Source organism: Mauremys mutica, chromosome 11 (genome assembly GCF_020497125.1).
Source record: "Mauremys mutica isolate MM-2020 ecotype Southern chromosome 11, ASM2049712v1, whole genome shotgun sequence".
NCBI lineage: Eukaryota > Metazoa > Chordata > Testudines > Geoemydidae > Mauremys > Mauremys mutica.
Genome location: NC_059082.1, coordinates 18,847,891 through 18,860,878, shown reverse-complemented (window position 1 = coordinate 18,860,878; position 12,988 = coordinate 18,847,891). Strand labels below are relative to the sequence as shown.

The 12,988-nt window shown below is 40.4% G+C and overlaps 1 protein-coding gene across 3 annotated transcripts in view; it reads right to left on the bottom strand.

Moving 5' to 3' along the window:
* Positions 1-2,478: 2,478 nt before the first annotated feature.
* The window catches only part of USP8 (ubiquitin specific peptidase 8), a 33,906-nt gene continuing 23,396 nt past the window's right edge, over positions 2,479-12,988 (bottom strand). Inside the window, exons 11-21 of one of the 3 annotated variants that reach the window (XM_044980293.1) lie at positions 11,886-12,464; positions 9,685-9,759; positions 8,853-8,933; positions 8,210-8,472; positions 6,437-6,649; positions 5,602-5,812; positions 5,038-5,274; positions 4,336-4,478; positions 3,766-3,898; positions 3,194-3,421; positions 2,479-3,160 (exon numbers count right to left, since the gene is read on the bottom strand). In XM_044980293.1, the coding sequence (XP_044836228.1) occupies positions 3,236-3,421; positions 3,766-3,898; positions 4,336-4,478; positions 5,038-5,274; positions 5,602-5,812; positions 6,437-6,649; positions 8,210-8,472; positions 8,853-8,933; positions 9,685-9,759; positions 11,886-12,464 (2,121 nt within the window). In that variant the 3' untranslated portion in view covers positions 2,479-3,160; positions 3,194-3,235. Of the gene's footprint in view, positions 3,422-3,765; positions 3,899-4,335; positions 4,479-5,037; positions 5,275-5,601; positions 5,813-6,436; positions 6,650-8,209; positions 8,473-8,852; positions 8,934-9,684; positions 9,760-11,885; positions 12,465-12,988 lie in introns of all 3 variants that reach the window. The other 2 variants (XM_044980292.1, XM_044980294.1) reach the window with 2 other exon arrangements.

Sequence of the window (12,988 nt, the reverse complement as noted above, 5' to 3'; positions counted from 1 at the left end):
CCCTGTCCTACACTCATGGCTCTACCCCCCACCCCACGTCCTCTTTGTAGTTGTGAGTGTAGGAACAAGAGCCCACACATGGCCTCATTTGTCCCCTACTGCTTTCACTCCAGAGTCCCTTCCCCTATGCAGCATAACATTGTCTATTAGCGGCACAGAGCACCAGAACTCCAAGGTGGGCTCACTCCAAGAAAAAGCTATTTCCCTCTTCCCCACCGACTGCTTTTTTCTCACTCTGGGTTCTGCATAAAAAGCATGAATGCAGCAGATGGCTGGGGAGACGCACCTTAGTTGTACTGGGATGGTACGTATTCTTTTTGATATACTACTTGCACTTTATCAAAAGGAAAATAATAAAAATAACCCCACAGAAGCCAGTGTCCAACCCACTCATCGAACTGACAAGAATGTTTTTACTACAGCCTCTTGTCTAGGTTTATTAGTGCTGTCTCCATGCTGACCCACCCCCACCAGAAAACAGAGTGAAGTGTTCCAAGTCTACATAGAAACAACCTAATGGAAAATGCCAATGACTCAATAGTTAATGTTGGGGGCACAGAATCCATGCCTCCCTCTCCCTGCTTTATGCAAAATTTTAATTTTGTTTTAAAATTATTTCTAGTGCCTGTAGGTGTGAAGGAAGCCTTCCACATGTGAACATGCTGTGCTGTCTTTCTGAAGCTGTGGCTAGAGCGATTTAGATGGTCCCAGTGCTCTGAACTTCCCAATTCATCACTGGTTGTAAATGATGACGCCTGCCTCTGATCATTAAAATGTGAATATTTATTATTAGTGGGTTTTGCTATTAATATGCTGATTCAGAGAGGTTTAATAGCACAGAAGTTAAATATGGCAGACATTGTCATGCTATAGAAGATTTCACTCTCTCTGTGGTCATGTCAGGTGAAATACCAACACCTGCAGACTAGTACAATGGGAGCAAGTATGTGAGTTTGACAGAGGCATCTGTTATTGAGAATGTGCCTTTATGCACAATGCAACTTTGCATGGAAATCCCACAATAGCATAGCTGCTGTCTTTGTGTGCAGATCACCACAGTCCCCTAGCGTTCTCACTATTTCATATAGAGAGAATTGGAGGTAATTTTCAATGACTTCATATTCCATTAATGCTTGTACCTTGCGAGGTGGAAAGATCTTCTGGAGCAGGTAGGAAGGCATGAAAGGAAGGGTATTTCACGGTGCTGGAATAATTTAAGTTGCATCAGGACATATGGAGTTCACACAGCCCACCATCAGTGGAATATCGCAGCACTGTACAAAATTAAAGAGCACAGTAGTACTTGTGACAGGGTGGCATCTGGCATCCACTTTGTGTCAAGTGAGATGCAGAAGCATGACTAGGGTAGCATCTGACACACAGCCCTTCTCTACTCTTGGTCGCTGTTAGCGGAATAAGCAAAGTCTTTGAGGCAAAGAGCTTAGAAGGAGGATTTATTCTTTAAATGTTGCATCTTGGAGCAAAGTTAAGTAATGGGAGGCAATCTCAGCATTAGGGCAGGATAGATCGTGCTCATGCCATGTGTGTGCTTGTGCCCTGTCAGAGTCAGAACAGCAACAAACAGGAGAAACAAGCAATTAAAGCTTAATGAGCCTGGCTGGAGTAAACATGAAAAACACTAACTGCGTTTCCTTAGGGCAATCACCCCCTGCTAATGCTGGCTGATGGGCTCCTATGCTGGATTCAGCAAAAGAACCCTCTGTGATGCAGGTGTAACGTGGATACGTTACGAAGTTGTATCTAGGCTGAAGGCACAATTAAGTCAGTTTTCAACCTTAAGTCTGCATTGCCTGGGTTTTTGGTGCTTGATTGAACGTTATTGCCTTCACATTTTTTCATGACTAACCTCACATCTGCACCTGCGGAATGCAGAGTTCAGCTTGCCGAACACAGTGTAGACAGTAGTTTAGCATCTGTAAAATTGTGTTTCCCTAGTTCACTCAACCATTTGCTCTCAAACAGCCTTAAGTCATTGCCTTCCTCAGTAAAAATGGTGGCAATGTTGACCAGGGCACCAGTTTATCCCCTACTCTTTGAAAGTGTTTACAACCTCATCAACAGGTAAGTTACTTTAAGAGTGTGGTATTCCCTAGTACTGTGCTGCTGTGTTAACTTCTGGGATGAGTTCAAGTGCTACCGCTCTCTAACTGTTGGACAAGAGTCAAACCAGAGTGATATATATTGATAAAAGCTCACCGCAGAGGACTGAGACTTCCAAGAACCAATGCAAGTCAGGAGTGGAAACTATGAACTGTTGCCAGATAATGGAAATGTGTAGAACTGAACCAAAATTGCTCCTAAACTAATTCACTCTGAGCAGCTGGTTCTCCTTCCAGGTGGAGTGCCTGCACTCTGTGGAAGAGGTACAAAATGTTGCCATGTATAATAAAGCCCCCAGGGACTTTGACCGATAATCAAATTTTGTAGATGTCCAAGAAAAACCAAATCCCTCAAACAAACATTTAACAGGATAGTGTATTTTAAATAATTTCTTTGTTAATATTCTTAATGCACGTGTACATGAAATCTTGTATTAAAAAATTAAAGAAAATCTCATTTCTTTAGAAATAATTTTAAATGCAGAAATATTCACAAAGGCTAACAGAAAAATACAGCTTTGCTTTTTCTATACCTATAAGAATTAAACTATTGCAGTTATTTAGAACTGGCAAATAAAAGCAATCCTCTGAGTGCTAGAGATTTTCACAAAAGGACCACATTTTATTATATACATAGCTCTGATGTGCAAGTATGCAATCAATATGTACACTTACATTCCTAACTGTTTTCATCATTCTAGAGTATTCACAGTAGAATCAAGCTTAAGGTTAGAAATGTGAAAAGGCCATAACAGTGATAGAAAAGAAAACAAATTAAGATATGCTGTGGGATTTTTTAGGACATTTAAACCTACTTGCTAATTAAGCTAGAATTTCATTTTGGAGCAGACTAAAATATAGTTTTGAAATAAGCTGTAACTTAAGTATGCTTGTTGTTATGGTTTCATAGAAGTTGCTATTACCAAAAGCATTATCAATCAGTCTTCTGACTTAAGCAATAGCACTGACCAGAAAGACCCTGTTGCAGAGAAGCTGCTGCAACCTTTCCCTAACTAAGTGGCTATATATTTGTCACTGTTTTGCATATTAATATGCATTTCAATACCTGTGTTGTGCATTGATAAAGAGAACCAATTTTCTTCACTCAAAACACTTTATGTGGCTATATCTGCTGCTCGCAGTTCAAAAGAAGTGTAAAAGAGAATATATGCAGCTGAGGACTTCACAGAGGATCCTGAGATCTCAGATACTTCATGATCATCAAACTTATACCAGCGCTGCTTTGTAGCATTTCTGCAGTATGCTGTGTAGTGCCCTCCATCCAACCCTCCGTAATGATTCTGGGTGGGGGGAAAAAAAGTGAAGAGATTAAAATAATACTTTTTCTTTTTGGCAAGAGCCTTTCTTACAGTCTGATTCATGATTTAACCAATCTGTGCTTTGCTACCACTTCTGCCCTTAGCTAGAATAATAAGCTTGAATGCCATGCTTTGACCAACATGAAATCTCATTGCAGTAAATATCAGACTCGCTTTCCTTTTTTTCTACAGTTTAATTTGTATCTAGGCAGGAGGCCTAGAAACCCATGTGACCCAAAATGGCTTTGTAATACTGGACATACAGAAAGCAGTAAATCCATCTTGTTTAAAAAACCTGAGTTTTAAAGTTGGCTGTTGTTACTTACCGATACTGAAAATAGGTTGTATCTCTTCAAATTACTCTTTGGACCAATAACATATTGTGACAGGTCAAGACTTTCCAAAGGGAAATCTACATATGTTTGTAGCTTTTGCTTCCACCTTCCATCATAGGAGAATCTAGAGAGAGCACAAATCAGCACTAGCCAGAGCAATGGTTCAAGAGATGTCCCAAATTGATTCCATGTTTATAATTATTTCTTACTCACTAATTTTAACTGGGATCTGAGCTAAATAAGACTAAACAGTAAGTTTCACAGCTAAGCAGAGTGTCAGGCTACCTTACAAATTTAAGGCTGCAATACTGCAAATACTTCCATTGAGTTCAGTAGATAAAGTTACACACACGTGACAACTCATGTGAGCAATTCCAGGATGGGGGCCTATGAAAATAGGAAGCAGATGAAAACTAGATGTAAATTCTTGATACCCATGGGCTCAGGTTGTCTGTATAACATTCTGTATTTAAAAAAAAAAAGTCTATTGCTTTACTGAAGTCTCCATTAAGGCCAAGTTAACTGCATTTATAGATACACATTCACAACTTATTGTCTTACCGTTTCAAGTGCACCAGAAGAACAGGTGGCAATTTCCAAATCTCTATTTTTTTCAAAGAATCCCTTCGTGTTTTGCAATGGCTACAGTAAAATCTGTTGTTATCTGTAAGTTTCTCCTCTTTGGAGAATAATCTAAGGCATTCCTAGGGCAAAACATAGAAAACACAATTTAAAGCCTGGTGTTTATAAAAAATAAAGATGTAGCTCAAATATCTGTCTGCTATTGTACAGGAGCTAGCTACATGTGCACCATCTTTCATAAGAATAATTAGGAGACTTTAGTTCATGAATCTATTAATGAAAATAACTTTTACTCCACATAGGTAGTAGTTATGTTTCTAAATGTAGCTACTGCTTTGTTAATAATAATAAAAAAAGCAAGTATCCTACTATGATCTGCAATATAGAGTTTAGTTACTACAAAAAAGTTGTTTAAACTACACTAGCACAAAAAGGCACCTACATCTGTCAGTGTAGTCATCTAGGTAAAAATGATTAATTGATTTTTTTAAAAAATCCTCCCCAAATAAAAAACATTGAAAGAAAAAGACAACCATATATACCATGGTTCATCCTAGAACAAGTTACACTGGCCATACCCCCAACCAAAAAGGCTGAAGCAGAAGTAGCACCATACAAAAAACCTAAAGCGTAATTATTTTATTGCAGTAAAAGCACATATTCCCTCTATTACTAACTTACCTGTAGTGTACATTTACTAGTGGATGCAAGTGGCAATGACAAATACATGAAAGCCTCAAACGTTCGGGACTTTTTGTGACACGTAAGACATTGCACTGTAGATTTGAACTGGCCTTGAAAAAGTGCCACAATAATAGATTCATTGAGCTGCTTGTGTTTGTGCCAGGCTAGTTCTGCTGCTTTGAAGTCATCAAGATGATCATTATTTTCTTCCTTATACCTCTTCCGATTGTCAGCCTGGATATCATAAAATTAAAATATCTTATCACCATATAGCATCATTTTATATGTAAGTACAAAGATGTGAAGCTGTATGATAAGGTTTTATACACTATGCAAAAATTTTTAAGCATGCCAACAAGCTATATAATTGTTATCTAGTCATATTTCTGTGTTGTCCTCTTTAGCACTTCTTACAGATGCATAGGATAAACACTTAGTTAGGATTTCACACCTCATTGTACTGCCATCTGTAGAACACCCCATATGCAATCGCAGCACATGCTTCAATATTAGCACAAGGGCCTAAAATGGAAGTTGATTTATCAGCAGGGGATTACTTACTTTATTTAGGTCTTCATGCAGTCCATCCATTAAAAACAGGAGCAATTCTTGCGAGTCTTGTTGACTGTATCCTGAAAATTGGTCATTGATCTTCCCAATTGTAATTTTAAAATCTTTTGGACTGATATATCGGTATTGTCCTGTCCACAATGCTTTCATTATGATGCCAAACTCTTCTGCCACTTCGCCTTTATGCCCCAAAAAATTTAACCTACACAGTTAAACAGAAATACTGAATATTATATTAAGCCATTAAAACAAGACAAAATATTAATTTCCTTTTTTAATCCAAGATTGTGTAAAGATGAAGTACGTTTTCCCAAGATTAGACAATCACTTATGTCTTGATCCTGCAAACCCTCATGCATATGTTTAACTTTACAAACCCAGAGACAAATGTTTGCTGGAGTGGGGTCTTACTGAGAGTCTTATGTGATACAGTTTAAGTATACCAGGCTGAAGCAGTTAAAACTTTTATTTACTTTGACATTTTGCTGTTCACAGCAAGAGGGTTCCATGGAGCGATTTTCCACTTCTCTGATTTGTACCAACTGTTAGCAAGACTTGCTCTTTTGAATCTCTGCAATACACCCAGGCACCGAGACGGTGGGTGCGATAGAAATTTTTCCTGGCAAAGCAGTCTCACATATCCAAAAGTTTGAAAAACCCTCACAAATTTATAACATGTTACTTTTAATATAACTGAGGTTTTAAAAACATAATGGCCCCATTTTCTATGTTTTGAATGAAAAATAGTTACAGTGGTAAATACACATTTGGAATTCGGCCATGGATTAATTAAAATAATCCAAGATAGAAGAAGAATATTTATTACCTGTTAATGTCATCTTGATACAAATTTCTATTGAAATAATCAGCCAGAAGTGGTGCATTGCAGAGACACTGCAATATGGAGTTCATATAGCAAGTGTTCCCTAAATTACGAAGCCCCGTGAGAGCTGGTCCCGATCCCCCAAACACAGGGTTAAGATTACGAATCTGTGGTGCAGAGAGCCTTGAGATTTCAGCTTTAGTGTAACATACTGGTCTGTAAGGAAGAAACTGTTGTTAGCAAACTGGAGTTTTCTATTCTTATTACTACGCTTGCCTTATGGCCTATCATAACGCTCTGTTCTGCCATGTGGGCACCCTATCCTTCCCTCATATCGTAGGTCAGAATAAACTGGGAGCTCTGAGAAGCCAGTGAGTTTTAGCCCTTGCAGTTAAACCAGGGGTGGGCAAACTACGGCCTGCGGGCTGGATCTGGCCCCTCAGGGTTTTGGATCCGGCCCGCGAGATTGCCCTCCGTGGCGCTGTGGGTGCCGCGCCGCCCTCAGAAGTGGCTGGCACCATGTCCCTGGGGGCCCCAGGCGGCTGGGAGGAGAGGGGGCAGAGGGCTCCATGTGTTGCGCTTGCCTCCAGGCACCGCCCCCGCAGCTCCCATTGGCCAGGAACGGGGAACCACGCCAGTGGGAGCTTTGGGGGAGGTACCTGGAGGTGCAGCAAGAGCAGCGCACATGGAGCCCTCCACTCCCCTTCCCTGTGGGGCCGGGACAGGGCAGGGAGCCTGCCCTGGCCCTCGTGCGCACTGCTGCCACTCCGGACCCGCTTTAGGTAAGCGGCAACGGGCCAGAGCCCGAACCCCTCCTGCGCCCCAACTCCCTGCCCTGAGCCCCCTGATGCACCCCAACCCCCTGCTGCACCCCAACCCCCTGCCGAATCCCCTCCCGCAGTCCACACCCCTCCTGCACCCCAACCCCCTTCCCTGAGCCCCCTCAGACACCCCACACCCCTCCTCTGCCCCAATCCCTTGCCCTGAGCCCCTTCCTGCACGCTGCACCCCCTCCCACATCCCGCACTCCCTCCCACACCCCAACCCCCTGCCTCGGCCCTCCATACAATTTCCCCACCCAGATGTGGCCCTCGGCCCAAAAAGTTTGCCCACCCCTGAGTTAAACAGTGTGCCTCATGTCATTTAACAAACTTCTCCAACCAAGTGGTATTGACCAGCTCTGAAGAGATACCGGTCCTTGGCCAGAGATGCAGATCCGTATGCTCAAAGCACATAGAATATCAACAGACCCACCCTCCTCACTAGGAAATAAAATATCCTGCCCAAGGAAGCCATAAAATGCCATCATTTAAGGTATTCAAGACTAGACAAGGGAATCATGGGAGATTCTGTAGCAATTTATAAATACTGGCCTGCAGTGATGCACAGGGATAGAATAGATCAATGTTTCCAAACTGTGGGGTCAAGGAATTAAAACTAATATAATTTATTTCACAATAAACAGCAGCCTAAGGCCTGACAGCACACAGACAAACAAACGGCTGCCATTTAAAAGTCAGCATTTACCAACACTCCCCACATAGTGGTGTCTAAAATCTCTATATGTTATTGTTGGTAAACAAGGAGAAATCACAGTTCAGTGGGGATCACGGCATACTGTGTTCTGCTTTGAGCTCTGCAGCTATGTAGTTTAAGTCTATCAGAAACATTCCACGTAAACCAATAGGAAAGAATTAATAGAATTCAGGTGGGCAAACTCGAGACCCTATCATATTGCACTAGCTGTGATGTTTTGACTTAATTTATCAGACATACTTATTTTCACGACTGATTGCAGGAGTTGCAGGAATTTTTTTCTTCTCTTCCTCCTGAATGGCTTGGGTTATGTCTGGTGAAGAGTAGGATCGCTTCAATTTGGGGTGTTCTCTGTCCCGTTCAGCAGTCACCTGTGGCTTGGCTTTATGAGTTGGTGGAGTGGACGGAGGGGTGGATGAAGGAGCCATTTCCGGAGGATACATCTGAACAGTATTTGTTGGCGAGTGGTAATAACGAAAGGTCCCAGTGATTGGATCCAGAAACTTGGGTGACAAAAATTAATGTTTAAAAACAGAGTAAAATCCCTCAATAGACTAGTTGAATAATACTATTAAACTACTAAAAACACTGGCCAGAATAATTCTAATATGAAGAGATTGCAGACTACAGTAATGTGACTTGATCTCGGCATCTAGTGAATAGCATCATTCTTCCCAAAGTATGCATTAAATATTGCTGACAAAGCTCCAGTCATTTCATTAACAATAATCTTAAAGTTCAGAAAATAAGAACAATCATGTAGAAATGTAAAGAGGGGAAAAAAGTCAACCCAAATCTATTTTATAACGAATGTGCAAATAAAAGTCATTACCACATTCAGGTGGGTGACTTAACTATCTAGATTTTTGGAAATTATAATTACCTTTGCCCAGCCTGCAGGCAATCCTGGTACTATCCTCCCCATTTCCTCACTTCGTGCTCTCATCAATGGCTCCCGCTGGGACTAATATTAATACAATTAAAATATAAAGGCACATGAAGTTATTGTTATGCAGAGCAGTGTGTCTAGTTTGTCTTTAGTATTCTGTAAATTCTCCATGTAGCTAAAAGCTTACACATAGAACAATTCAATAAGAACCACTAGTGTTCTAAGTAGAAATTTGGATTTTTTTTTGTCTAGAGCAGAAAACGGATAGTATGTTTCTATTATTTAGCATCAATTGATCTAAATGAATGACATTCATCGTCACACACCAAAATAATGCAAATCCATCTAATTGTACATATAAAGCAATTTGATTTTCCAATTCCTTTATTATCAAAATCACTTTAGGTATGTGTGTGCTTGTGTGTTCTCACTAAATATTTACGAATAACTCTCCCACTCCCCACAAAAAACAAACAAAACACAAAAAAAACAACTCCGCCACAAAAAGGAAAAAAAGGAAAACAGTGGGATGACAAAAAAATGTGTGTGTGTGTGTGTATACATAAAAAAAGTCATGAAACACTTGTTAATCCCATAGGAGATATAAAGTACTTTCACTTGAAAGTGTTAAATATGTTTTGCTTTTTACAGGAAAAAATGAAAAATGTATGTAAAGTAACACAAACAGCTGCAGGACACAGCAAAGATTCCTCCTAAAGAGAAGATCTTAAAAATAAATGAGGTGGAATTTAACATGAGATAAAATTACAACAATATGACATCTGCTCTGGGTTTCTTTCAGCTACATACAACACTCTGTATTTACTTTAAGTCTTTCAGTATCTTGTTCAGTATCCTCTTTTTGAGCTCCACTTTCTGGTTGTTCTTTAACCCCAGTGTGCTGTAAAAGATTTTGAAAAGAGACTTTCAATTTTCATATGGAATTACTGAGTGTCAGTGAGTAAGTGGCACCTCGCTACAGCAAGTGTTCCCTAAATTACGCTATAGCAAAAGATTGAAGGGTAAACCTCAGTTTGTTTCAGTGACTACAACAGGTACATACTGTGGCACTCCGTACCTCAAATCAGAATCCTGGAACCCCCATATTCATTCCTGTCATACAATTATGATATATTCCATACAAAGCATGAAATAGAGAATCACAGAAATGTAGGACTGGAAAGAACCTCAACGGGTCAGCGGCCAGCACATCCCTCGGCCCATGCCGCTTCCAGCAGCCCCCATTGGCCTGGGACGGCGAACCACGGCCAGTGGGAGCTGCGATTGGCCGAACCTGTGGACACTGCAAGTAAACAAACCGTCCCGGCCTGCCAGCAGTTTTCCCTGATGGGCCGCGTGCCAAAGGTTGCCGATCCCTGATCTAAACCATTCCTGACGCGTTTGTCTAACCCAGGGGTTGGCAACCTTTCAGAAGTGGTGTGCCAAGTCTTCATTTATTCACTCTAATTAAAGGTTTCGCGTGCCAGTAATACATTTTAATGTTTTTAGAAGGTCTCTTTCTCTAAGTCTATAATATATAACTAAACTATTGTTGTATATAAAATAAACAAGGTTTTTAAATTTTTTAAGAAGCTTCATTTAAAATTAAATTAAAATGCAGAGCGCCCCCTGGACTGGAGGCCAGGACCCAGGCAGAGTGCCACTGAAAATCAGCTCGCGTGCTGCCTTTGGCACACGTGCCATAGGTTGCTTACCCCTGGCCTAACCTGTTCTTAAAGAACCTCCAGTGACGGAGATCCCACAACCTCCCCAGGCAATCTGTTCCATTGCTAAACTACCCTGACAATTAAGATGTTTTTCCCTAATGTCCAACCTAAACATCCCTTGTTTCAATTTAAGCCCATTGCTTCTTGTTCTCTCTAAGACAAAATCATGGTGCAACTCTAATTATGGAGCTGCAAGCACACCTTCACGATATTGATAAAGAAAAAAAGGATAAACAAAAAGGGATTTGATGGACTAATTGCTTACATTTAATATGGTATGGAAAGTTTAAAAGTAGGGGGTTTTGTATTTCTATATAAAGTAGAAATGTTTACTTCTAACATCCCCCAGTTATTAGAGCGGCGCAAAATGTATGTCAAAATTAAAAGACACTAGATTTGTTCATCTGAGTTTATGGAGCTCCTGCAGGATTAAAGACTTCCTTTGCATTAATATCACTGATGTTAGGCATGAATTCCACTCCCCTAATCTGAAGGTTAGAGAAAATTTCAACATCTTTTTATGGTGCATTTTCAAGCTGTAAATGTGGCTATTAACCTGCGGTGAAGCTCAACCTATTTCTTCAGATCTTCCGATTAGCTGATTCTATTTTATGACCACAGAAGGGTAAATGTGACTGATCTTGTTCTTTTCTTAGGCTTTAGTGGGATAAAGGAAGGAGGTATGATGCCAGAAGAGGGAGTGGGGAGCAGGTCTGCTCTCAAACAGAACACTGGATGGGGGTAGTAGACTACTTGTCCTTCCCACACTTGTTAACAATACTATGACCTTTATCCTCTCCTGCAAGAGTTCTGTCTAACCTAGGGCATTTGGGAACCAATTATGGCTGTGTGAGTCTGTCCTTCCCCAGCACAAGTTACAGCAGTAAATAGAGGATTGGTATAACAGAGTAGAGTGCCAACATGCCTCTGAAATGCCGCCTATGCTGGGGATGAAAGGATAGACAGAAAATGAGTCAGTTCTATTGGCTCTATATCAGCAGGGATTTCCCAAGCCCCAAGGGCATTCCCTGCTGCCCAGCTCTTGTCAGAATCTGGCCATTTTATGTTGCTTAAATAGCACAAAGTGGGAATGAGGATCTGCCCCTTTGGGGTTTGTTTTGTGTTTTTCCTCTAGTTTTAAATCAAAATGTCAGGTCCCAAACAAAACTCAGTTATTTGCAGTTAAATACCTCAGCACTGGCACTTTCCCAATGCAAGCAATCTGATACACACTGACAAAACTGTGCCAAATGATTACTTTATTTTCATTTTGTGGCTGTTGAACTGCTCGTTTACTAACCTTGCTTGAGACTGAAACCCCTGTCACAGATGTATCTCCTAACGTACGCCTCTGCATTTCTGGTGTTCGAGTTCCCTTTTCTCTTTCTTCCACAGGTACTTTTTCAAGCTCAGGTTTTTTTGCAGCAGTGTTTTCATGTTCAGTTTTATTTTGTCTTTTTGCTTCTAATACTTCTTTGTGTGCTCTCTCTTGTTCTTCCTTTTCCTTTTGTTCCTTAATTGCCTGATCTTCCTCCTGTCTCCTCTCTCTCTCTTCTTTTGCTTGCTGTAGCTTTTCTCGGTGCTCCTTTTCTTCCTGTTCCTGCTTCTCCAATTTGAGCTTCTCTCTTTGTTTTTCTTGTTGTCTTTCCCGCAATTCTTTTTCCCGTTTGCTCTTCTCCAACATGGAAGCTGTTTCTGCGTGTATGCGGCTTTTCTCTTCTTCTGTCAGCATGGTCTTTGCATCAAACGGTGGCTTTGTGGAACGATCTGGAATCATTCTTCCATTCTGAATAAGATGTTTGTCAAGAGTTGTACCTTCAGATTTTGGACTATTAACATCATCAAGAAATTTTGCTGAAGGCTTTTTAGTACGATCAATCTGGAATAATAAAAACGAAGTATAAAAAGAGAATAAAATGTCAACTAGAAACATTTGTTACAGTCCCTAATATCACATAGTACTAGGATCTTCTAGCAACACTACCTTCTTTAACTAAACTGCCTTTGGACTTATACAAGTAAAGCCGGCCACATTATTTTAGCCATCTTGCTTTTCAAAACTTCCATTTATGGAACCTATTAGTGAAAGATGTTCCATCAAAGTTCTGTGCAGACTTCAGTTTACTTACTCCTGGTCTTTATTAACATTCCTTGAGGGCTGAAGCAGACATTTTCGGGGGGGGGGCACCACCTTAGATTTGTATTCCTCACGTTTAACATCTTGGCTGCTATGCTATAGATTTATAATAATGAAGCTTTCAGTAGAAAGTCCTGAATAGAAATCAAAATAATAATGTTTCTTCAATGTAAAAAAAAAAAAAGTATGCGAAAGGGCAATACTGAAAGACAACTTAAAAATGTCTACTTCTGCCAGATAAAAACAAACATGATGGAAGCAAGCAG